The following is a 27,203-nucleotide window of genomic DNA, read 5'->3' on the forward strand; positions in this document are numbered from 1 at the left end:
CTTCTCTCTCTCTATCTCCACTTTCAAAATCTATTTAAAACTCATAACAAACAAAATTCCCAAAGTTGTCCTGAAATTAACTTAAAATATAGCCTACTTATGCAAACAACATTGAATCTGGACTTGAAATTATTCTGATTAGTCCTAGCCTACATTGCAAATAAGCAGACAGCGCTACTTTTCACACACACACACACACACACACACACACACACACACCATCATCGGCGGTCACTCGTAGTCGAGTATGACTGTCCTCCTTCTTGGTCCTTGTGGGTCTTCAGGTGGGCATAGAGGCCGATTCTGGACCCGATTATTCTTGTGCAGTGTGGATAGGGGAATGTAGTGGTGGAGGGTTTGGGTTGGACCTGTTTGGTGGTTGCTTTCTCCTTCCTGAGTCTGCGCTTGTCTTGTGCAGCATGGCAGAGGTCATCATTATATAGTGCAGCACCCTCACGGACAAGGTTTCTCCAGGTCGCCCTGTCTGTTGCCATGTCTTCCCAAGCTTTTATGTCTATGTGGCACTTCTTTAGGTTTGTTTTGATGTTATTTTTGTACCTCTTCTTTTGGCCTCCAGGGGCCCGTATCCCTTTAACAAGCTGGGAATAAAGGACTTGTTTTGGGAGGTGAGAGTCAGGCATGCGGATAACATGGCCAGTCCATCTGAGCTGGTTTTGGGTGATGGTGGGAATGTCAGCCTCCTCCAGGACGCTGGTGTTAGTGCGCCGATCCTCCCAGCTAATCCTGAGGATTTTTCGGAGGGATCTCTGATGGTATGCTTCAAGTGCCTTAAGTGCCTGCTGTATGTGGTCCAGGCTTCTGATCTATACAGAAGAGTGGGGAGCACCACAGCTTTATAGACCAAGATGTTGGTCTTTGCTTGGAAGTCACGGTTCTCAAAGACTCTCTTCCTTAGCCTTGAGAAAGCCCCACTGGCACAGCTGAGGCGATGGGGTATTTCATCATCAATAACAGCTTTTGATGATAGGAGGCTGCCAAGGTATGGGAAGTAGTCCACATTTTCCAGTCTGATGTTGTCAATGGAGATGTTTGGGGGTAGAACAGGCGTACTACTGTTTGGATGTGGTTGGTGGAGGATTTGGGTCTTTTTATGTTGATGGCTAGACCAAGCTGTTTGTATGCTTTCGCAAAGGCTGATAGGATACTCTGTAGGTCCTCTTCCAAGAGGGCTACAAGGGCGTTGTCGTCCGCATACTGCAGCTCCATGATCGATATGGTGGTGGTTTGACCTTTAGCCCTGAAACGGTTGATGTTGAGGAGTTGGCCGTCAGTTCTGTACATGATGTTGACTCCCTGGGGCAGATGCTTGCTTGTGAGATGTAGGATAGCAGCAACAAAGATGGAGAATAGCGTTGGAGCGATCACACATCCCTGTTTGACTCCTGTGTCGACCCGGAAGGGTTCAGTTTCGTCTCCACTGCCACTGAGTACCATGACTGACATATTGTCATGCAGCAGTCTCAGTACCCGGACGTATTTTTCTGGGCAGCCAATCTTTGCCAGTACCAGCCAGAGGGCTGAAGAGTCGAAGGCTTTGGTGAGGTCTATGAAGGCCATGTATAATGGTTGATTTTGTTCCCGGCATTTTTCTTGCAGTTGGCGAGTAGTGAAAATCATGTCTGTAACAACTCTGTTTGGGCGAAATCCATTCTGAGACTCAGGAAGGATGTTTTCTGACAGGGCGGTGAGTCTGTTGGCCAACATCCGAGCTAGGGCTTTCCTTATGGTGGACAAGAGAGAAATGCCACGGTAATTTCCGCAGTCTGCCCTGTCTCCCTTCTTAAATATGGAGACAATTAAGGCATCCCTAAGCTGAGCAGGGATTTCCTCTTCTTCCCAGATTTTGAGAAGCAGGGCATGGATGTGCTTAAGAAGATCGGGTCCGCCTTTCTTCAGGACTTCTGCTGGGATGCCGTCGGGCCCAGCAGCCTTGTTGTTTTTCATATTCTTAATGGCATCCAGCACCTCACCCAGGCTGGGTGGTTCTCCCATGCTTTCAACTATGGGCTGTTGAGGGAGTTGGTCAAGAGCCTCCATCTCAGGAATGGTGTCCCTGTTTAAGAGGTCCTTAAAGTGCTCTTTCCACCTATTTGCTATTGCATCCTTATCCTTCAGAAGCAAGAGCCCATCTTTAAAGCGAAGGGGGGTTAGGCGGCGATAGCTGGGACCATATACCGCTCTTGTGGCATCAAAGAATCCTCTTGTATCACCAGAGTCGGCAAGCTGTTGGATCTCCAGAGCCTTCTTTGTCCACCACTGGTTTCCTAACTTGCGTTTGGACGGCTGCCTTCGCTTTGGCATGGGCTTCTCTTTTCACCTTGCAGTGGATGTTATTTTGCCAGGTGATGAAAGTTTGCCGCTTCATGTCAATGAGTTGCTGTATCTCTGTGTCATTCTCATCATACCAGTCTTGATGTCTCCGCTTTTTTTGACCAAGAATGTTTTTGCAGGAGTTCATGATGGCAGTAGAAAATGTGCCCCAGTGTTTTTCAGTATCCTCCAGATAAGAGCTAAGAGCATCCTGCAGCTGTTGTTGGTAGGTGGTGTCACCCAACAGGTCGATGTTAAGCTTTGGCCGGCTCTGTTCTTTCTGCATCCTTCTTTTCCGCATTAAGCGGATAGACATGATGGAGCGAATGAGGCGGTGGTCAGTCCAGCAGTCGTCTGCACTGGTCATTGCTCTGGTGTTAAGGACATCACGGCGGTCTTTGTAGCGGACAATGACGTAATCAATGAGATGCCATAGTTTGGAGCGAGGATGTATCCATGATGTTTTGAACTTGGTTTTTTGACGGAAAAGTGTGTTGGTGATGACCAGGTTGTGCTCTGAGCACTTGGTTAGCAGTAGTATGCCACTGGAGTTTGTGTTTCCAACCCCTTCTCTCCCCAGCGTGCCTCTCCATAGGTTTCGTCCCACTCTGGCATTGAAATCTCCAAGCAGGATTAACTTGTCCTCCTTGGGGACTTCAGATAGAATGTTGTGCAGGTCAGCATAGAAGGCCTCCTTTACTTCATCCTGTGCATCAAGCGTTGGGGCGTAGGCACTAATAACGGTGGCCATCTGACTGCTGGCAAGCATTAGACGTATGGTCATTAGGCGCTCGTTGATGCCCACAGGGAGTTCATGGAGGTGGTTGATGAGGCAGTTCTTAATAGCAAAACCCACACCATGGATTTGTGGCTCATTTGCAGGCTTTCCTTTCCAAAAGAAAGTATATCCGCCTTTTTCCTCCTTCAGCTGCCTTTCAGCTGCCCTTCATCAGCCAGTCGGGTCTTGGAGAGCGCTGCAATGTCGATCTGGAACTTCCTCTACTAACTAAGCTCTCTGGAGATTATGGCAGTTCGCCTTTCAGGTCGATCGCTGGCTTGGTTGTCCGTGAGGGTCCGCACATTCCAGGCTCCAATACGTAAATGTTTTTCTTTTATTTTTTGTTTCTGACCGCGTAATGGTGATCCCTCTGGATGCGGTATTCCAGACAGGATTTTGTGAGGCAGGCTATGTTTGGGGTACCTTTTCTAACCCCCTCCCCTACTGGGGTGAGCAGAGTGGACCCTGAATAGGGGCTGCTCAGTCATGGGTGCAGCTGCCGAGAAGCTCTTTCTGCCTCAGTCCAAGAGCTTAGCGACTGAATCAAATACCCATTGCCTGTGTGCCAGGTTGTGACTAGGAACTACCAGACTTCACTGTCCTGCCCCCGTTACCACTTCCTGAACGCCACAGGACTTTGTCTTTGTCCAAGATGTAAAATGGGTAGGTTCCCTTCGGGAGGACGCCTGCGCGTAACATCTTTTAACGTGGGGAGACTAATGCGCCTGCAGCCACCACAAGGTCCTTGGCAGAGAGGGGCCTGAATCCAATGGCATGGAATCCATGACGAATGGAGACCACCCTCTGTTGCAGCCTTCATCCGCCTTCAGTGCCGTTGTGACTTAGATTATCATCCTTCGCCACTTCCGCCGTTGAGGTCTTTGGATTGTACTTTGTCTGGGACCTCCCCCTCGACCTTACCGCCATTGGTGACCCTACCAGGAGCTAAAAAGCTCCCGACGGCATCGCTCTTAGGTTAATTGGAACACACAAGGTTCTCCACCACGGCAAGGTGGCGATACATGGAGAACAACACACACACACACCTTGCGTTTTGAAGACTGATAAAACCGAAATGGAGGAACAAACTTTGCAGCCCAGTTTCCCAGCTTTGCAGACTATCCACGGGTATGCCTCTTGTTTCCTCCGCAACATGTCCTCCGTCCATACCTCTGGGAAAGGTGAGCTTGAGCTAGCCAGGGGAACGTTGCTAGCGCAGCTAACGTTAGTGCTAGCATTATCCACGTCTTTATGCGGCTCTTCTGATGATGTAGTACTAGTAGCAGCTTCACTTGTAGCTTTGGTGCTGCTAGCCTCTTTCTTTTTGTGAATTATATTATTTTTAGAAAAGAAGTCAAGTAAAAAATGTTTGCCTGCCATTATAGAGCTTTTTCGTTAGCGTTCTTGAGGGAAAGAGCTGCCACAAAATCGGCGTGGGTGGGTCACTGACACACCCCCAGCTCGCCGCAGGGTCATGAGCGTGATGACGAATCATAATTTTTTAAGGAAATCGTTTTTATTTTGTATTATAATTACTGTGAAATGTATTATGTTTTTGTCATTATTACAACAAATACACACTTGCAACTGATAACACTGGCAATGATTATTAGACTATTTAAAAAAAGATCATGCTCCAAATAAGTGGGGGTACTGCCTCTTACAAAGACTGCATGCATTCCTTCCTTTGAGTTACATTTAAGATGCAAAGATTTGCAAGCACAGATTGCTTCAACAACAGTGATCTGTCTCCAAACAGATGTTTGTTGTCTGAAACAACTGTTTAATTGAATAAGTCAGCTGAAGGGAAGCAGTATTGTGTCTGTCAGTGATGGTGTGGCACACAGAGAGAGGAAGTGATTCGTGGACTCACAGCAGACTGCCAGGATGGAACACAGGGGTGGGAAAGGTCACAGCTCAGGAGGCTGCAGTCACAGCACTGTCTGGCTGAGTCATCACTATCCACTAAGATGTTGTGTCAGCAAATCTCAGTTCTTGAACATCAATCTCACAATCTCGTGAGAACTGATATGTTATATGTTATATGTAATAAGATTACTTATTGTCAGTTTCCAACTATAATGCAAACATGACTATTTTGTTGTGGTTAGCCACACTAGATGAATTCAGAAATGTGGTATTATTTTTAAATGAATTCTCCCTTTTATGTAGTGTTTATTGGATCCATATTATTTACATATACTTCAGCATTACCTCCCAAAACAGTAAAAACACAGAAGGTTAAGCCACAGTTTGTCCATAATGTGCACAAAAAAAAGTACATAAGCTGTTCCCAGAAACATCATGTACTTACAGAGGATACATATGAAACAGGGCAGGGACAGAGTAGTCAGAATCTTTGAATGTAAACAGTTGTCTGACCTCTTTGCTGTTATTAAGCTGCTATGTCTCCATTCTAATGAATACTCAAATAAAATTGTCCATGGATTTAAAATTTCAAACAAGTTGAAAACATTTTACAAGATGGTCACTTGACCATGTGAGGTGAAATTGCACTAGTTTAAACATTGTTGTCTTAATTCCCATAATAGTGAACATTACTAGACACTCGTTCTTTTCAGGTTAGCAGTCTTACTATCTAAAGATACCAAATGTATTCAAAAAGTGTATTTAATCTGAAGCAAGTATCTAAATATCTTATTATACAAGTTTTTATCCTAACCGATAGATAAGTAGTAAATGGCTATCTGGAAATTAGAAAAAGTTATCTTCTATCGTCATTATTCTATTATTTGCTCTCTAGATGAAATGAGCAGGTGAGAGTTGTATTGTTTGCCTTATTATTAATTTTTAATGTAATGTATCACAGGTTTAGTCAAACGTTGAAGTCTCCTGTTTCTGTTTCTCTCCCCCAGCTGTTTCGGCGCGTGGCAGCTGCTCTCCCGGGAATGGAAAGTATGCAGGAATCAAGCAAAGAAGGGAGTATCCTTTGACCCATTTGCCTATCATAAAAAATATTCCCTTTCCTGAAAGTTATTTCAATACTAATGTGTGGACCTGCTAAGATCAGAAGACATGTGTTTTCATTTTATTGTTGGTGTGTCGGGAGGGCTGATAATTTATTCCGGCAAATTACTCAGACCTACTAATTAACCTAACAGAAGTTATTGAGTCTATGTAAGTTTACTGCTTGGCTCAGATCCACCAACATCAGCAAGATCTCACCTCTATTAACTCCTGAAGAACCAGGTTCAATTAACTGCTGTTTCAATTCAGACGACCCGCTAAATCTGTTTAAGCGACCCCGAAGGATTTTGATATCAGTAAATGAGGTGTGGCCCTACCTAAGTGTGACTGTGGCAGGGTGCAATCTTACCTTTGAAGCAGGAGAGGAGAGCGCAGATGTCTTTTGAGTTGTCCCAATCCAAAAGGTGGGATCAGTTTATTTGAAGAAAAATAGGTCCAAACGTATACAGGGTTTTTACCTTCTCTCGTTACAACATTATAATCATACTAAACATATCATGCTGGGGTCATTTTCTAATCTAAAACCTTAATTCATAGTTTAGACATTAAAGTCTTCCGACAAAATCCTAAAGGAATTTCCTCCCCATCGACGGGGTTAATATCCACACTCTATGGCCTGGCACATTCAGAGGTCAGTCCCTGAAAATGTTCAGTTTTGAATTCCGACAGAACCTAGAGGGATATCCTCATGGATCGAAGGTTCTAACATTCACAGCCTATAGCCCGACACATTAAGAGGCCGCTCCTCAGAATGATCAGTTAGAATTCTAGTTTTTAAACTTTCATCCAACCATTCACTCAGCATTCAATACACAGAGATGCAAGCAATAGTTACCAAGTTTGAGAGAACCTTACCGAGGCGAAAAAACCCAGCTCTCCAGGGAGAGACTTTACCGGGAGAGAGTATACCAGGGGAACCCCCTCCCCCCTCTAGGTTGCTCCCTCTCTGCCAGTGTCTTTATGCTCAACAACAGGATAGAAAAACCTAAAGACACCTCCTCCATACCCATATTTGTGGAAACTGGGCATGGCCGCTGATGTACAGGACTGGACATGACCAGACATATTCTATGGCTATGGCATAAGACACACCTTCCCATATTTGTGTAAAAAGGACATGACCCCTACTCTGCAGGACTTGCAAAATATTATTCTCGGCTATGACATAACCTCCTTTTTGGGGCCTTAGTGTATTTCTCCTTAAGTCAGGAGCCCCCCTCCCTGTGTACTGCTGTGAGGGGAGAGGGAAGAAACTGTCTGTCCCATTTTTCGTAAAGCACTTTGAATTGCCTTGTGTTGAAAAGTGCTATATAAATAAACTTGCCTTGCCTTGCCTTATCAGTGACACCCATAACCATTATAGGCCTTACACTCAATTTAACAAACCACTTTGTTTATACTGTAAATATAAAAAATCATAAAATATGAAGCATTTTCATTGTGGGTTATACAAGAATATAATTAATTATATTTGATTATAACTAACTTTCGTTTTAATTATTCAAACTAATATGGAGATCTCAACAGGTGTGATAGTATCATTAACTGCTGTCTTCTTAATGAACGGAGTTCCAGAAGTAAACCGGCAGCTTTCAAATAGGTGTCAGCTACCTGTCCAATTAAATGTGTCTTTGGCATGACACTAATGCCAACTGGGTTACAGCACTGGTGGCTAACAAATGAATGAAGGGGGGGGCTGTTCAGAGAGGTGCCTGCCAGTTTGTCTGCTGGATGATAGGTTTGCTCATTTAAACTCTGATAGGTGTCCTGCCATCAGCCTGCTGCCCCACTCTGCTATCCCCCCCTCTCCACCTGCTGCTGTCACAGCTCCACCTGCTGACATGCTTTATCTCTAATAAAACACAATTTTAACATGATATTCTTGACAAGGTAGCATTTAAATATAAATGCTAAATAATTACAAAAATCTGTCAGTTATTGAGAGCATCTCATAATGGTTTCCACTCTTGTGAATTGTAAACACACAGCGTAGGATGTTTTTGTTTTGATTACTGAAAACAAGTGATTTGATTCAATCACGCATGTGTTTTTCTCTGATGTCAAAAGGAGATTCATGCAGCAGCTGAGGCAGATTTAGCAGTAGTTTTCTTCAGTAACTAAAGAGAGACATCAAGCTGTCTTGGCTCCTCTCCAGCTTCTGCATTGCTGTAAATATATCCAATTTGTGTTACAATAAGGCAACCTACAATTTACAGAGGCATCTAATGCATGAAATGTAATCTGATTAGTTTGATTCACAAAGAAACATGTTTTGCTTTAATTTAAACAATGTAGTTGGTTTAAGACTAATTCATCTAGTGAGCTTCTGAGAAGCTTTACATTAGCATTGTCCTTCTATTCAAGACTAAAAGAATAAAAAACAAAATGACCTATTGGTAAGAACCAACAGAGACCATACAAACTGTTGTAGTCCTTTATCACAGCCACATTTTTTTAACAACAAGGGTTACAAAAGTAATTTATTTACTCCTTTGACATTTCAGAAATCCTTATATCAAGAGCCTTAAACATGGCAGAAAGCCAACCAACTACAAAATGAATTGTTCAACACTAATAAGATTATTATTTTAAGAATGATGTAACCACTTGTCCAATGAACAATGACACATTGTGACTCGTTGTCTCTTGTACCTTTGGAACAGAACAGGAAAGGAGACAGTAGATTATGTCCTCCACATTGAAATCCATTATAAAGGGATGTTCTAATGGCCACTTCGTATTATCACCACTGCAGGTCTGCAGAGGGAGAGTAAAGAGAGATCTTGACCCAGATCAAGTGCTAGGGTCATCATCGTTAATGAGAGAAAGCCAAAAAGCAAAATGAAATCACACCAGACACATCAGAAAAAAGGCAGCAGAGGAAATGGTTATTTTGTTAATAAATTGTGTTTCACAGGAGTTTGATTATTCAGGGTTTTTATGTGAACACTAACAGCACATTGTGCCAGTTTTTATCAAAACATCTTCAAGGTAAAACTTTGAGACATCTTTTTGTTTATGTCGATACCACAGCTGTTACTGTGTTGAGTTCAGGGGAAGCAGTTAAGCTCAACGAAGAAAATTACATTGGTTTTCAATCTGCTTTTAGAGAAGAAGCTTTGATAAACTGACTGTATGCTAATCGCAGACCATTAGCACTAACAGCAGACAAACCAAGTTAGCGAGAGCAGCATTTAGCAGTTTAAGAGCCAGATATTTCTCACTCAGCAACTACAAAATGGGAAACGCCTTGACGTGACCCCTTAGTTATTGGACTTGTTTCGCAGCCTTATCTTCAGCATTTTGACTGTCACCATGTTGGTTCTTGGGAGCCAGAAGTTATACTTTTTAATGAGGATTAAAAGAGCAATCTTTCCCACTTTGTTTTTGCTCCTTTCTGTCCTTTAGTTTTGCGCCTGATAGGAGTAGCTCTTCAATGCAACAGATAAGAGCAGCTCTTCAATGCAACAGATAGGAGCAGCTCTTCAATGCAACAGATAGGAGCAGCTCTTCAATGCAACAGATAGGAGCAGCTCTTCAATGCAACAGATAGGAGCAGCTCTTCAATGCAACAGATAGGAGCAGCTCTTCAATGCAACAGATAGGAGCAGCTCTTCAATGCAACAGATAAGAGCAGCTCTTCAATGCAACAGATAGGAGCAGCTCTTCAATGCAACAGATAGGAGCAGCTCTTCAATGCAACAGATAGGAGCAGCACTTCAATGCAACAGATAGGAGTAGCTCTTCAATGCAACAGATAGGAGCAGCACTTCAATGCAACAGATAGGAGCAGCTCTTCAATGCAACAGATAGGAGTAGCTCTTCAATGCAACAGATAGGAGCAGCTCTTCAATGCAACAGATAGGAGCAGCTCGGGGCGCAGCTGTTAGCGCCGCCAACCACTAGGGGGCAGCAGATAGCTGTAACAATCTTTCACAAGTGGTTACAAGCACCAAAATGTCAATGTTACCTCATTCACACCAACGGTGTTTCAGGGCCGGTTCGGAGCTGGAGCTTGAAAAGCACCGGGTTTTCCTGTTCACACCGCAGCGGAGCAGCCTCTTAGCTCTGGAATCCGGTTCGTTTCAAGCACCAAAAAATTGTCCGGCTAGAGCAAAAGCACCGCATACGTCACGCTTACGTCGAGGCAGTTTTGAATGTAGCATGTAACAACTGTAAAGTTGGTAGTAAAGTCGTCCCATTTCTTCCATTTCGTTTCAACAGAGCAAAACCAAAACGAGTAGCACTTCAACACAATCGGCCATTGTTGTTGTTGTCGGTGTGAGCTGTGAGGGGTTTCAGCGCGGTTTGGCTTTATGAAGCAGGCACGCAAACGGTTATGACGCAAACAATGACGCAATGACGCAGCACCAGTCGGACTCTGGGCGGTGTGAAAAGAGCCGGAGCTAAACCGAAGAACCGGTTCTGAACCTGAAAAGCTCTAGCATGGAGCTCGAACCGGAGTTGCGTTGGTGTGAATGAGGTATGTGTATCCCTCTGGGGCCATTTAAAAAAAAGCCTGTTAGCCACCTCAATTTTCTAAATGGCGACCATATTCCAAGATGGCCGCCATTTCCAGCCGAGGAAACAGAATTTCAACCACTGGGTACATTTGGGTGATTTTGGTATTGAATTATATGTTTTTGACCATGGGAAAGTCAAATGTATATGTTTGAACTTATTCAGAGCTGTTTTGTGTAATTTTAAAACACAAAATGTAAAAATGAACACAGTATAAGCTGAAGTTGGCTTCATTGAATGATCGAATCAATATGAAAATCACCAGTTTCATTGACAGCACTATATTCCAGAAGAGAAACTGGGGGCTTAGTTTGTGGCTCTTGTACCAAGCTTCAATACAGAGAACTTCCCCAGCATTTTCAGTTGCCTCACAGGAGTAGTCAGCATAGGCCACCTTCATTAGCTTGTACAAACTGCCTGCTGTTATCTGGTGCATCTGTCGTGTCCGACAGTCCTAGTGATGCTTGAAGCTGTTAAAAATGATTCTGCTGTACCGGCAGATGAAATGCCAGCTTCAACTAGAGCTCCTGTCCAACCACTGTCCTGGAGTAGGGTCTCAACTGACCTCAGTGCAGCCATTTCAATATGTAGGCCTCCAAACATGATGACAAACTTGTCCTCACCATAGTTTTCAGGCCAGTGCCACTGCACCTGTTTGGCTACTGCATAAATTGGCTGATCAGTAGCAATTACAGGTACCTGGCCTGGATTAAAAAATGCCACAATGTCCTTGATTTTGTCCATCACATGTCTGACAGTAGCAACAGAGTGGGCTTGATCTCGGAGCAGAGGTAAAAGTGATGTGAGGCCTACCTCAAATGTTGGGTGTCATATACTGACATTCCCATGTCTTGCGGTCTTTTGAGTGCCTATGAGTGGATGCACCTTCCTTATACCTTGCATAGCAGTTATACTGCAGCAGCTGGGCAATTGTGAAGTCTGTCTTTGATGCACCAAATCTCAGCTGCGATTTGATATCAGCCCCATTGTGATGAAGGTAACTTCATCACTGTGGACTGACGGCTTCGGGCCTTGTAACTCAGCACTTTAGTGAACAGTTTTGCACTTTATTAGCGTGATTGCACAGTACCGTTTGGCATGGCATATTTGCACATTTTATATAATTTATACTAATTATTGAGATAGTATTTATTAAAGGATTAAACCGTATTAATTGAAATGTCGTCTGGCAGGTGCTGGTCGGGTCCTCGGCTCCGCCTGACAAGATAGGGGAGTTAGCGAGAGCGCCGAAAGTGCTTATGCTGGTGTAGAATGACAGAAGAATAATCCGGGTGCAAATAATATGTGAGGGTGTAGAAATCATAGTGTTAAGTGGCATTAATTGTACAAGTGCTGACTGTGTTTAGTTGGGTTTGTATGTGTGTAATTCTGTTCAGTTATATGTTTGTGTTTGAAAAGTGTTCCCCCTCCCGTTATGTCTGTTGCTGATTATGTGCACCTGGTGCCCTAATGTTGTCTCCTCCCCTCTCACCTGTGTCCTGTTGGGTTGATTGGGTTGTGCATTTAGGCTCTGGGGTTTTTCTGTTTGAGAGAGTGTGTGTGAGATCCTGGTGGCTGCAGGCTGTGCTCATGTGAACAGCAGCAGGATTGAGGCTGTGTGTAATGTGTTCATGCTTTAATAAATGCCCACACCGGGTTATATTTCGGAAGTTCTGCCTCTGCCTCCTTGCTTGGTTGGGCTGCTCAATTGTCAGCTTCACACCCATGTTCACAAACTGTAAGAGACTTGATGGAATGGCCTCCTCAATACATCCCTCATGAAAAGTCCCATCAAATGTGGATTTGTGGTTAAGCATTTGCCTTTGCAATATTTTGGCTGCCTTACCAAGGATAATTGCATCACTGTAGTCAGAGGCTTGTGATAATGCTATGCCAACATCGTTTTGGAAAGTCAGAAGGACATCCCTACCCTGCTTGTGAGCTTCCAGTTCTGGTATTTCAGCAAGCAGCTTGTCCTTTAATCTGCTGGAGTTGACTTCAGCTTCCTCAACCCCTAGCTGCTTTAACCGTTGCCGATACAGTTTAACCATGTCCGCAAGTCGAAAGACTGCAGGACCTTCTATGCTTGATTGTATCTCCACTAAGTAAATAATTAGTTCAGAAAATGCTACTGGGTAGGCATTCTGTCCTGGTGTCTGTTCCCGTTCCTCTCCTTGGATTGTTCTGCTGTAGGTTCTCTCTCTGCTGTACAGGTCTGCTAAGCGTTTAAAATGGTACTTCAATTCCAGTGCAATGGCCTTAATGTAATGTGTAAGAAGAAAGTGAATAATTTAGATTGAAATGATACATGAACACTTGGGGCTTGAATGTGTGATGAGAGAAGAAAAGAAAGTAAAAAGGCTTGGAAAAGCAGCAGAATATTTGAACTGCAAACCTTTGAACTAACTTGATGGCGAATGATCTGTCGCCATGCCAACGGCATCCCATAATATGCTTAGATGCGTTGATGGCTGCATCCTTACCAAACCTGTGAAGTTTTGGGCCATTTGGAGCATTTTCATTGAAGTTATGAGAAAACCGTGTTTCATGGCGAGCATTGTGTTGCCATGGCAACGGCATTTGATGACATCCCATAATACACTTAGATGCGTTGATGGCTGCATCCTTACCAAACCTGTGAAGTTTTGGGCCATTTGGAGCATTTTCATTGAAGTTATGAGAAAACCGTGTTTCATGGCGAGCATTGTAATGCCATGGCAACGACAATTGAAGAAATTTCAAAACTGTCCCGTAGATGTCTTCACTGCTGGACTGTTAGCACACATGTGAAGTTTGAGCACTTTTTGAACATTTTCATAGAAGTTATAGCGATATTGTCTTAAACGGCATATAACACCCCATAATTGACGTAGAGCTGTTGAGGTCTGGACCGTTAACCATTATCTGAAGTCTGGTGCTGTTTTGACCCTTTTCATAGGCATTACGACAACATCGTGTTTTATGGCGAGGGATGCATTTCCATGGAAACGGCATATGGTTCGATGTCAGATTTGACGTAGAGCTGTTGAGGCATGGAGAGGTGATATGCAGGTGAAGATTGTGGGACGACCGGACCGTGTCCATTGGAGGTACAGCGACATCGTGTTTTATGGAGAGGGATGCTTTTCCATGGCAACAGCCTATGGTGAGATCTCATATTTGGCGTAAAGCTGTTGAGGCATGGACCGGTGATATACAAGCGAGGTTTGGGGGACGATCGGACCGTGTCCATTGGAGTTACAGCGACATCGTGTTTTATGGTGAGGGATGCGTTTCCATGGAAACGGCATATGAAGACACCCCATAATTGACGTAGAGCTGTTGAGGGCAGGACCATTAACCATTATCTGAAGTCTGCTGCTGTTTTATGGCGAGGGATTACGTAACATCAGAATTGACGTAGAGCTGTTGAGGGCAGGACCATTAACCATTATCTGAAGTCTGCTGCTCTGAGCATGTCAGTTGGAGTTATGACATCATCGTATTCCATGACACAGGTGTTTATATTTGAGCTAACGAGGTGTCCAGAGATCAAAGGTTTCCATGGTGATGTGCAGTAATCAGTGAGATTAGAGCATTTCCATTGTTCTGAATGAGAGATAAACCTGTTACATGTGAACGTTTTGTTGAAGAACCATAACAGATATCGGTGACATTTCAAAGCGTGAAGCATGTCAAGGAACTTGAGCATCTGAAGTGTACTTGTTGTGTACTTTCGGGTTAATAATGTGGCATTTTTGGCAAATTAACTAAAAGGTGTGCGGCTGCTGTGGTGGGGAAAGATGAGGCTGAATTTACAATGGGGTTTAATGGAGACATGTTGAAAGTTGTTGTCACTTCATGCCCTCAAGAGGCATTTTGCTTAATTATTTTTTGCTTAATTTTATTTTTATTTTACAAGCTACGAGATGTTTTCCTACATTTGTCATGAAACATTATGTCTTAGAAATGTAGGGTTTGGGAATTATGGCAGGTTTAAAAGAAAATATGAAGGCAAAATTAAATCTGTCCTCCACTCTAGCTGTGAAATCACGCACTCTAAAATCTGAAGAAGGCCTCTTTACCAAGGTCTGAACAATGTTTAATATCTCTAAAAGTATGAATCAGATTTAAAAGTTGTGTTACACGAATAATGTCAGAAAGATGTGTAACATTTTAAAGTTGGAATGAGGTTTCTGAGTGAAAGTATGAAGGAACAGTTAGCAGTTGAAGTCGCATGAAGATGTTTCAAGTCTGACGAGTTTCTCCATTTACTTCCATGTTAAACATGTGATGAATTATGGGATGTATGTCTGGAATTGTGAAAGTTATGAATGAGAAAAATAATAGCCATCGATTCCTGACCGAGCTGAACGTTTTGATGTTTGAACGGAGTTTCTGCGATGTGGAATGTGGGAGAGGAAGAGGCGCAAAATAACCCGGCGGAATAATAAATAATTTTGTGCGTCGAAGAACAGATAGTGGGAATGCTGTATCAGCATTCCCACTAAACTAGATAGCGAATATGGAGAAGGAAAATGATGTTTAATCACTTAAAGAAACACCCTTTGAGAGGAGGACACTGGAGGGAAAGCTGAAAGTAAAAGAGCTCAGGCCTGGGGCCTCATTTATAAAGGGATATACGCAAAAAATGGCGTCCGCCAGTTTCTACGCAATGTTTGCGATTTATAAAATACTAACTTGACGGGAAAACGTGCGGTTCTCCACGCAAACTCTAACCCATGCGTACGCACTAAGCACAAACACGGGAGAGACGAGAAACTGCGACACCGTTGGCAGAAGGAAGAATGGAGAGAAATATGTGGAAATAATACCATAAACAAAATGTTACCTCTCATTTATCATATGAATAATTCATTTTCAAACAATGATTAAAGCCAATCTTAAAATGATTAAACAAACGCCTGTTTGCGACTCCTCAGTGCACACAAAAACATAACTTGGAGAAATAAATAAATACGGATATGTTATTTAAAACCACCTCGAATATGTTGTGTTAATGTTATGAAATGTTTTCTCAAATGATGCGGTTTTGCATTTCTATAGGTTGTAGATACGAGCATGGTTTTATATACTACCATGTGTAATCATGTTTTATGCCGTTTGCTAAGACTTGATAAGTCGCTCATAAAACACAGGAGGTATGGAAACTAAGAACACCATATGTGGTCAATTGTACAGCTAATATAACACAACACATTAGTTGTATTTCCTTTAACTGGTGGATATAGGGTTGCTGCGGGGGGGGGGGGGGGGGTTGAGATGCACAGGCTGCAGTGGAGACGCTGCGCACAGCTGATCGACAGCTGGGACACAAACCACCAAATACGAAAATATAATTCAGATCCAGTCGTCATGACTCCACTCCGGAGGGATTCCCCGATCACTTCTTACAGTCTCTCATCAAGGGGGTGTCTCCTGTCCCCGGTGCAAACACACTGCCTGAGGAAAGCTATGTGTATTTTTGTTGTCATGAACCTTTTTCAGACCACTTATTTATTTATTTTGGTGACGATCCGACCTCCATGCTGCTACTCTGGTTCAAACGGCATCCACCAAACAATATGATTTATCTCGACCTCCCCAAAATAACCTAAATCTGACACGGTGTGAGATGTCTTTTTTAGCTGTTCTGTCGTCATTTCCTGCGATCTTCTTCATAAAGTCAGTCAAAATGATTGAATGAATGGGCGTTTCTTTGACTATTTAGGCAAATATGGGCGTTACGTGAAGCCCGCAAAAGCTGCACCGCATTTCGAGTCGATTGTGATTTATAAAGGGAAACCGGCGTAGGAAGTGCTGTACGCACTTTCCTCGCCGGTACGCAATGTTTGGTGAATCGGAAAATGTCTGTACCTATTTTTTGGATTTCTACTACGTAAGCAACCTTCCCACGTGAATCCTATGCACGGCGTTATAAATGAGGCCCCTGATCAGCCTGACATAGGCAGGAGTCAGAGGACAGAGGAAGGCAGTATAAGCGTACATTTTGAAGGAGCTGGTTTGGCAAGAAGGCTTGGCTAACTACCTGTAGCAACACCAGTGCTACATTTTGCTTCCCCATCCTCCCTTTTCAAACGTCAGGATCAGACGAGTCTATGGACCAGACCCAGCATGGATCCAGCGACTTAAAGCACATATCAGAAAAAGCTAAAAAGCATGAACAAACCAGAGTCCACATGGACGATGCTATGCGACTAGCCATGTTTAGGAAAGTAAACACAGCTGTCCAATGAGGGTTACAGGATAGGGATCAGTAAGCACAATAAGGAGGTTGACAAAAACAGGCACTAAAATAATAGACTGTATCAAGTTTTGGTAGAGCCCCCCTGGAGAAAGATTCACCAGCCGCCACTGCTATCCATCTATTGCTTAAAAGCTATTTGAGGATTCAACCAGAATACATACTTATGCATTACGCTACACCAGGGGTGCCCAACCTTTTTTGAACCGAGAGCTACTTTCAAAGTTGCCAGTCTGCCGAGATCTACCAGTCCAAATAGAGAGGCGTAGCCATTACTGACAGCCTACTACCAGGTAAATACACACTTCTACTTGTATAAAACTGACCTTTGTACGATTAATACTTCATAAAATACTGCAGATCCTTTATCTTACCTCTTTCTAATCTACACACATTTTACTGAAGTTACACAACAGTGTTGTTGATACAGAGTTGGAGTTTATTCACACGTCACTACAGTGGGTAATGTTTTCAAGAAACATTGAACAGTGCTGCCACATATGACACAGGAAAAAAGAAAAGACTCTGAACCCTTTCTTTGCCATTATATAAAAATAGTGTTTCTACAAAAGTATAAATTAGGCTTACTAATAAGACAACTCAGATCTGAAGCTACACAGGAATCTGCTGCCAAAGTGCAATAAAAAAGACAACATTAATAGAATCAAACCCTTTTTTGTTGCATTTTAGTAGATTATAAAAATAAATGCCTTTAAAATAGGATGCAAGCAACACTAGTTTCTTAACCTGAATTGATGATAGACTATAATCAATTTAAACAGAACAGATCTGAATGTTTGCATTCTTATACCATTTTGTACAATAATTATAATGAATAAGTTCAAACAAACTAAAATGTACAGCTGATTAATAACGATATCTAACTTGAGTTTTTATTATATCAAAAACCTGTTGAAATGCTACTGTTATTTTTACTGTCCCCCAAAAAGCGCATCGGCAGCCTCCAGGAAAGCTTCTTACACAACTTCGCCGTCATTGAAAGACTTCGTGTTTCGCAAGAACGTGACTGACACGATAAGATGCTATGGTAGCAGCCTTGCTCTTGTTGTTGGGCCTGGTGAAAATGGACTGCTGTGCATTTAGCTGTCCTTTCAGGCCCCTCCCCTTTTGGGAGCGTAGGGCAGAATTAGGAGGGAATTCCGTCTCGGAGCGTTTGTGCACTGTTTTGAAATGCCACTCCTAAATGACCCTTCTTCGATAAAGCCACGCTATCATTGCAGATGAGACAGATAGACTTTGAATTGGAATAGATACAAAAATAATCATCCTCCCACTCGGAGTGACAATTATATATTTTGGGCTTTTTTGCTTCTGCCGTAATTGCGGTCTTGTGTGTGTGCGGACTGTCACTCCTGTTGATACGGACAACGTCAGCGAAATAGTGCCCACTGCCCACCAGCCACGCCCCGACACATGGGGTCACGCCGGCCAATCACAAAGCTTTGATGCGTTCAAGTGCATTATTCTGGCACAGGAAGATTATGTTACAGGACATTAACGATAAAACAGAATGTTGTTGTTCTATTTTTAGACACATCTCGCGATCGACTGGGAATCTCCCCGCGATCGACCGGTCGATCGCGATCGACTGGTTGGGCACCCCTGCGCTACACTCTGAAACAAATGCTACTATAGTGGCAGAGGACTCATTAGTCACTGTTCAGGAGATGCTGTAGTGTAGACTGTAACCTACACACACACCCTATCACACACAGGCATCAGAGCTGTAAAATATTCTGAGCTGAATGCGCTCATTTGGTTTGGTAATGCTGTGATAAAGCCTCCATATTCCAGATGGGAACCAATCCAAATGGGAAGGCTGGAATATAAGCTGTCCTTCAAATGTTACCATGTAGAGATGAAACGCTTCCATCAAACATGAAAACACACATCACCTGCTGCATACAAACATAGAGGATACAGCACCATGCACTGTGGGAGGGGCATCTGAAAGCAGTGGGACTCTTTCAACTTGCATACAATATGTAGGCCACAGTTTTTATAGGCCGGGCCCCCTCCTATACATGCATCATTTTTACCAGAAAGATGAATAGTAAGTAAGAGCTTGCTGCCACATTTCACCTGCTATTTGTATTAAAGTACACCAGCACTGACTGATGCTCCTTACAGCAGGTCTGCCCTTTCACTGCACAATGTGAAGAAAATGCTGAATTGTGTTTTAAACATAAAACCTACCAATAATAAAAAATATGTTTTTAATTATTATTATGTGCAGCAACTATATCTATTTATTTTTTGACATAATGTAGGTATTTTGGCTGTTAGTATAGTTGACTGCAAATGGAAGGGTTGCATGGGAAATATTACCATCTAGTGGTAGATAAGTGCTACTACAGTCTTCTATTAGGCAGTCTGGTTAATCATGTTTCACCTGCATGTCCTCCTTGAAGGCTTTCAGAGCAGCTGCTCCGTTCAGAGCATGTAATAAAATCAATACTGATGTTTTCCAACGCTTCCTTAACGCTCTCTCCAGTGATCGACATCAAGTTGGGCAAACCGCAGGAGCCTCAGACTACTGAAGGAGGCTGCTCCTGTTAATACTCAGCCTCATCCTGGGATAAACACATCATCTACACCACATGCTTGTTATGTTGCTTCCTATTGGTTAACCTGCAGTTGACTTCTGCAAGTTGTGAATCTGGCCTCCTCACCTGACTGTCAGTCACCGGTTGGAACTAACAATATGTGAATTTGGTTTTAAAGTAGTTTAGTCTACTATGTAAATGAAACTGCCATAAAGTCTGACATCTTGCAAAAAAGAAAGTACAAAAGACAAAGATGTGAAACAATCAAACAAGTTATTTTATGTGGATACTTTTTTTTTAAGTAAAAAAGGAAGTCTCCCCAGTTTCTGTTTTATATTTTTGTATATTCAGGGAAATCTCTCTGGAAAGGTTGTTTTTTTGAAAGATGCAAACAAAGCTCTTTTTTGAGGGCTTGATAAGAGCAGATGGTTTTGGATGTATGTTTATGGATCCCACTATTGTTACAGGCAAACATAGAATTCCTCCCAACACTATTGCAGTAAATGTATTCCTGTCCTAACCTCCGACCAGGCTGTGCCACGAAATGATCCAACGGCCCAATCTTCAAAAACACAATTTTTTTCCACCAATCAAAAATGCCCACTGCAAATAAACAAGAAAATGAACTCAAATGAAATGATCAAGTCCAGGCAAGAGTCCTTTCTGTGCATTGTATTCCTAAAGGTTTACCTCTCTTCCCTGGGCCTGTCCTCTGGTCTCCTCGTGTTTACCCTGATAAATCAAACTGGTGCTCTCCACCACCACCTGTCTCCAATATATACAATTACACCAGGTGCCCAAATACACCTTCAAAATAAAAGCTTAAAACTACTTTAACTAACTAATAATAACACTAAATAACATTACATTACTCACAAAAACAATGAGAAATTAAATGTTTAGCTATTCAATCATATACATCAAAATATAGCTCTAACAGGACATGTTTCAAACTATTAGGATTTCCTAGTAATTGGTCTTTGTGCCAATGGGCAGCCCTACACATTGTCAATATTCCCCGTATACATACACTTAAGGATCTTTTTACTCAAACAACCAGTTTTATCCTTTCAGCCTCCAGTCCATAACCCCTGTGGGATCCATAACTGTGCAAACAGGAAGTGGTCAGCAACATCTTGAGTATATAATGCATGCCTTGTCTTTGAGCATAGGTACTGTCTACCAGTGAACACAATATGTACATTTACACCAGTGACTTAATGCACTCTCATGATGACTGTCTTTTTGTTGATGTCTAACTGGATTTGTATACTTGACATCAGAATATCTCTTTGTCATGTGTGTGTGTAAATGTGTGCTTTCTGTATAGGCAACATTAGAATGCAGTTCTATAGAGGGCCACTTCCAAGTCGTTTCAATTGCCACATAAAGGCTTCATAATAGGTCTCCCCCCTCACAACAACATGACGTGGCATTGTGTGATTCTGGTGGTCTGCACAGTGGAGAATCACAGAGGAACAGGAGCTGCAGACTGATCTCACACACACGTAATCCAGTTCCATTCCTGACAGAAGACTTATTTGCACGTGTAGACCTTTCAGGTGAATATGAAGCACCGTAAAGCTTCATAGTAAATGTAAAGTCACTTAATCCAAGAGCTGTGTGAGTGTCACGTGTCCCACTTCTTTGCTGCTTGTGTTTAAACTGACAAATGACGTTATGCAATGTTGTTTCATTTTGTTCTTTTGTTTCAGAGCCAGGTATCATAAAACACTGGCGCTGGAGTCAGACGCTATTGAGAACACTACTTTTGATTTGACTTGAAGTGAAATCTTACTGCACTTTTGAAGAACATGGTTTATTATTTATAGTGACGATGTAAGTCCTAGACACATGGTCAAAATAATCTTAATGTACAGAACAGTTGGAGTCCTGTGTTTTAGAGTAGACTCGTTAATTGTTCACACATTGTTGTCCAAAAAGGAAGCACTCTTGTAAAAACTGGTGAACCTTTCTAGCCCACATAAAGAGCCAAATAATAATAAGAGATCCAACATGGCAGGAGAGATTGGTTTTGGGAATGAGAAGGTTTCTTTTCAATTTATAATTGCTGAAAATGAAAGTGATAATATAAGCCTCTGTTGCTGCCTATTTATTATCTCAAACAGGAATGTACTGCTCTCATTACCCACCACTCAGCCTTGTAAGGAGAGCACTTTAAAAATCACTCAATGGGTATTTATTTTTAAATTAGGACAAATGATCAATCAGTTCATTAGACGTCCCTTTGTATTTATTCCCTTAAAGAAGAGTCCCTTTTAGAGTCCCATCTCAGCAGTCCCTGGGAATGGACCCGGTGTCTCTGCATGTCGGTGGGGTGTTCCCGGGGTGTGTGTGTGTGTGTTCTGCTCTCATTCAACTGTACAGAGATCTAGCATGTCTCTCCAAATGATTAATAAAGATGTCTTATTAATTACCAAAGTGAGTGTTTTAGTTCCCCTGCACATTCTTTTCCACACTGTACACACATCTGCTTCTATTAACACACACCTTACTGTGTGTGTGTTTATTCTTGTTTAAAAAGACACAAACTGAAGCTCATACTTTGAGCAGTCCATGAAATGAAAGTTCAATTACATTTTTAAGCTGTGAATATTTAATTATTACAGTAATATCTACATTCTGAAAAATAGTTTTGACAGGAATATTTGTCGATGTTCCCTTTTCTCCGTCAGTGAAACAGGTGGAAGAAAAGGGAGTGGCAACATTCTCAGTTTGATGTATTTCTCATGTGGAGCACATGAGGCTGAAGAGCACCACTCCCTCATGTTGTTAACAGAACTCACAGCCTTCATGTTTTCAAGCCATGACGGATATATTGCAAAACCTGCTCACACACTATATTTGAACCTTGTGTGAGCTGGAAGCAAACATGAATGCTATGAGACGTTTCTATCACAACGCTATGTGGGACGCTCAGCCTCTTGTTGCCAAAGTTAGTTACAACAACAAACACTTCTAACAAAAAACTAAAATCCTGTATTTAATTCATGAAAAATACATTTACAATAAACCTAAAAGTATATTTCTAGAATTATGTTTTATCATTTGCCAGAATTAAGAGACATTCTGGCTTTATTTATTATAGGGTATTTTGTGGTTTTACTTAACATTTGTTTTAAAATAAATAGCAATAAACCCATTTAAAAATTGACAGGTGGTACGGTGCTACGTCAGACAGACCTACAGGGAACTGCTGGTGTAGTTACCAGTAATTAAGCAATAGTTGTGACAGTGTTAACAAGTATTTGTACATGTTGTGGCACGCATGGTTTCTACTGTGAGACAGTCATCAGTCACCTGCTGTATGGCTGGGGCCACAGGAGCCTTGTGGGGGGGTGGGGGGGGGGGGGGGGGGGGGGGGGGGGGGGGGCACAATAACGAGCATGTCTTAGTCACTGTGAGGCTTTTACTAATCGTGCCTGAGTTTTAAATATATTCAAACACATTTGCATCTGTTGGGCACTAAAAGAGCAAAGACCTCAGCCAGGGCTGCTTCCATTCAGATATCTGCCCAGTTCTTAGGATCTGCTCAAACAATATGTTGGCTTCTTGACTTGCCTCATGTTTCACACTTCCACCAAGTTTCACGAAAATCTAACAGTATTTCTTCTCTGTCTCAGACAGACAAACTAATGGCAACACTTAAAGTTATAGTCACAAAGTGAACTTAACATTCCATTGAAGTCTGTCCTAGTTTAGTCCCAGATTTGCAATTTTGCAAAGGTATTTGAGTATATCTCACTCAACCCACAGTCGGTGGGACACACGTACCCAAACAGGAATGTGTTGCTGTAACGGTCAGCTCTGGGAAACTGTCTTGCACAATGTCTGTTGCAAAGACTCCACAAGACTCCCCCTCTGTTAGAGATGTTTATTTGTTGAGGTGGGACCTGATCTGAGAACTTCCTCATTTCTTGTGACCACTCCAACCTGCGCATTTTCTCAAGTACTGTGCTGAAGTACAATTTTAAGGTACTAGTACTTTGTATACAACGTACAGACTTTTCATTGCGATAAAGAAGAGTACTTTTGTTTTGATAACCTTTTGAATACAGGATCTTGGATCTTGTATTTGCATTGTTTTCACCTTGTAGCAATGCTGTTTCACTTGAGTGGAGAATATGAGTTCTTGTTCCCTGCACTGGGAGTTGTTTCCTGTTCTGCTCCATCTTAAAGGCCCATAGACCAACACTAGCTGTGGGAGTCAGTGAATGTTGCGAAACTGAAACTGAGGCACTCTCACAGCTCAGTGTGTTGGTCCTCCTGACTGACAGCCAGCTGCTGATTCCAGATCATCACAGCTTTGGAAGGAGCTCCCTGTGTGACTGGCGAGTCATCGGATAGTATTTAACCGTGGGAAAACTTAAATGGTGCGGAGAGGAAAAACAACACACAATCAAGGATTACAGTTGAGAAACCTGCTCCAACCACTTTGGAATCAAACCAGTGGGACTACTAACGGATTTCTTGGAGCCAAATCACATGACCTTAATATGAGTGAGAAGCCAAACCCTGTAATACCTCAGTGAGATTTCATGTATCTCAGAATGCTGTATATTTCTGAACTGGTGTGTGCACATAAGGTAGCACAAGAGAATAAAGTCCATTTCCATGACAGTGATGATCCACTATTCTAATATCCGCAGCATGGAATATTGCCAGATGCTCACTGAATGGAGTTTATAATCCACTTTCATGGCTGAACAAGTCTTTTGTGACATGCTTTTGTTGTTTCGAGCCCACACAACTCATTTTCACATTCAGAAATCTCTGACTGCATTCACTTTTTTTCAATCACTTAAAAACATACGTAATGTCATAAATGATGCATTTTGTAAAGTACAGAATTGCTCATGATTCTTTTCTCTCCACAAGTAAATAAAAAAATGTTTTCTTTCAAAAATAGTTTTATTTAATACTTTGCCTACTAGCTATCATAAATAAAATAAAAAACAATAAGTTATGTTCAACGTTCAGAAGGGAAGGTCCTCAGAGACCATCTGTCACGAGGGGGTTTCCGGGTGCGAGTCCCCCTGGGACAGCTGAACCAAATGCACCAGCTGGGGGAATTAGGCCTAGAATAAATAATGGGGACACGGGGCACCGTGTTGGCTGGAGACAAACAAAGTCCTGACAGCAACACAAATGGATTCCTGGCTCTAACGACCTGGACTCTCTCCCTTCAGAGGGGTGAGTCGTCTTCTTGTGGCGTCTAGCATCTGCTAATAACATCCTAAGAGGATCTGCCACATCACCTCCTCCCTTCTTAAACAGTCTCTTCAGTTGAAAGCGTGCGCCACGATTTCATTTCCCTTAAAAACAAGAAAAAACACACATTTTAGTTAGTACTTATTTTCCCTTCCATTTTTCTTTATGTTATTTTTCCCAAAGTCAGGACTTACACATTACTGCCGGGCACAATCCTCTCTTGGTGTTGCTTCGATAAACTGAACTTCCTGAAGAAGCCAGGCAGTTTGAGCTTTGTTCTGGCAGACCTGGAGGAAGCACTGAAAAGCAAAAGTTGAATAGGGTTACTTCTACAACAAAATGTGGCCCTGCAGAGCCGAGGCGCTAATGAGAAGCTTTGTGGACAAACGTGCAGATTAACACCAACGTGTGAAAGGGGGAGCTATAGCAGGAATCTTCTCCAATTCTTCAAATTCAACACTGGTTTTAAAGGGATATTATTCTCATACTCTACTCAATTTGCATGTTTTTCATTTGGAAAAGTTAAAGGTAGGGTAGGTAATTCACTTCAGAAACATTTTTTTCAGTTATGTACTTTCCAATTCTAGCTTACTCGAGCTGGTTTCTCCATTCTTACCTACCCTACATTTAAGGCATTCTGGAAAAGCATTGTTTGGAGAAAATAACTCAAGATGTCACAAAGTTTATAGATACGTGTAAATAGTTGTGAAAGCCCAAAAATAAGTATGAGTTATTACTTGCTAATGACCACATACGTGTCTGTTTACACTTTTAAACCCACCACTCTGCCCGCAGCGAGGACTCCTGTTTGGACTCCGTCCCCTGCTCCTCAGCTTCTGCTTTCAGTCCATCTTCCTCCTCCTCCTCCTCCTCCTCCTCCTCCTCCTCTGCCTCAGCGTCCTCTTCCTCCGGTATCTGCTCCCACAGCTTGCTGTCGACCCACAGAGCTTCCTGCAGGCCGAGGCCCCGTCCTACGCCGGTGACCCGTCGACACAGAGGGCAGCCCACGGTGAGCAGCCCGCTCTGGGCCTGGGACATGGTCTCCAGGCACAGCTGGCAGAAGGTGTGCCTGCAGTGCAGCACCCTGGGGACCCTGTCTGTCCGAGAGTAGGGCAGCAGGCACACGCTGCACTCTCCGTCCTCACACAGAACCATGGTCCGGCTGCAGGATCAAAGTGACGCGATGATGTGGATCCTGTTTGTCCAGGAGAAAATCTCTGATATCAGGCACCTGACGATCAGGGCTTGTTGAAGTAGATGGTTCCTGCAGGGGTCCAGTTTTCTCCTCTCTGTTAAGATAAATATATATATTTGAAATACTAACAAATCAAAAGTCTGTATTCAAATGAAAGCTGACACAAATATATTTCAGTAAAGAATATTAAAATATATACTGTATATAAATATAAACATATATCTGAATTACATGTGTAGTTTATAGCACTGGTATTAGTATAGTTAGTATATTGTAGCAGCAGAAATATGCACAATTGTTCAAGGAATGTGCAAAGTACAACAGAGAGAAGTATACAAATAAAAGGATACTTAAATACTTAGATGTATTGCTAAATTTGATTGAAAACACATCTGACTTATTAAAAGATGTATAGGTAATTCTATAATATAACTTCAGCTATATCATTATTTAGGTGTTAGGGGATAACAAACATGTATGTTTTAAATATAGCCAAGAAGAGTGTTAGCTAACAATAAAGTTAAATAAATCAGAAATTGATAACCATAAAAAAACAGCATCCAACCCTAAACATAATATTTGATGGAAACAAGTTAAGCTAAAAATAATAACAATATTGTCTGTAAAGCCTACTTACAGTATGGGGAAGCCAATGTAAAACGTTCCTCCTCAGTGCTGCTTCAGACCGAACACAGAGTATTGTCCCTTCGGAGTGCACAGCGGAGCAGCCCTGCAGTGAATGGAGAGGCAGCTCGTCTGTTAGGGTCTGCTGTGTGTGTGGGAAACAGCCCTCTCTCTTCTCACGGCCCAGACAAACAGCACAACAGCTGGGTGGTGGTGGTGACGCTCTTTGTTTAGTGTGGGAGGGCAGGTGGAGAAACTGGTGCGGGTTAAAGAAGGCGGCTTGGAAGGGGAATTAATCGAACCGTGATATCTCATCTGTAGCCACTCCCCTGTTCAAAACGTCTATCACCTCATTATACATGTGAGTATATTAAAATACATTCATTAATAACAAAGGGTATATTAAATGAAATGAATAGATGAATGTCCACACGTAATGCAGAAAAACTTAGGGCTCGTCCGGGATTTGAACCCGGGACCTCTCGCACCCAAAGCGAGAATCATACCCCTAGACCAACGAGCCGTAAGTGTTACTGGAATTATTGCTTATATATAGCTAACTGGTTTGCTGATCATATTGTACCTTTTTGTGTTGGTTATAATGATTAAAGTCTAGGGGTGCTAGTGAATTGTCCGACCGGTCCACTTCGGTACCGGCCCACCGGGAAAACTCCCGGTATTCCCAATGGCCAGTCCGCCCCTCTCTGCAAGTACATCGCATTG

The 27,203-nt window shown here is 42.4% G+C and overlaps 2 protein-coding genes and 1 non-coding gene across 4 annotated transcripts in view; 1 reads left to right on the forward strand and 2 right to left on the reverse strand.

Moving 5' to 3' along the window:
* The window catches only part of rab6ba (RAB6B, member RAS oncogene family a), a 189,978-nt gene extending 168,107 nt beyond the window's left edge, over positions 1-21,871 (forward strand). For both annotated transcript variants that reach the window (XM_034235641.1, XM_034235642.1), the window contains exons 7-8: positions 5,986-6,052; positions 19,378-21,871. In XM_034235641.1, coding sequence (XP_034091532.1) covers positions 5,986-6,052; positions 19,378-19,442 — 132 coding nt within the window. In that variant the 3' untranslated portion in view covers positions 19,443-21,871. The remainder of the gene's footprint in view (positions 1-5,985; positions 6,053-19,377) is intronic.
* A 2,471-nt stretch (positions 21,872-24,342) lies between these two features.
* On the reverse strand, positions 24,343-26,651 carry im:7152348 (uncharacterized protein LOC559250 homolog). The gene is made up of 4 exons (XM_034235762.1): positions 26,494-26,651; positions 25,443-25,950; positions 24,856-24,960; positions 24,343-24,765 (listed from the first exon to the last, which is right to left on the reverse strand). The coding sequence occupies exons 2-4, from the start codon at positions 25,814-25,816 to the stop codon at positions 24,720-24,722; spliced, it is 525 nt and encodes a 174-aa protein (XP_034091653.1). The 5' UTR covers positions 25,817-25,950; positions 26,494-26,651; the 3' UTR covers positions 24,343-24,719.
* A 280-nt stretch (positions 26,652-26,931) lies between these two features.
* trnap-ugg lies at positions 26,932-27,003 on the reverse strand. The gene has a single exon. It is a non-coding gene; the product is annotated as a tRNA-Pro (tRNA).
* Positions 27,004-27,203: the final 200 nt, after the last annotated feature.

The sequence above is a fragment of the Gymnodraco acuticeps genome, unplaced genomic scaffold (genome assembly GCF_902827175.1).
Source record: "Gymnodraco acuticeps unplaced genomic scaffold, fGymAcu1.1, whole genome shotgun sequence".
Taxonomy (NCBI): Eukaryota; Metazoa; Chordata; class Actinopteri; order Perciformes; family Bathydraconidae; genus Gymnodraco; species Gymnodraco acuticeps.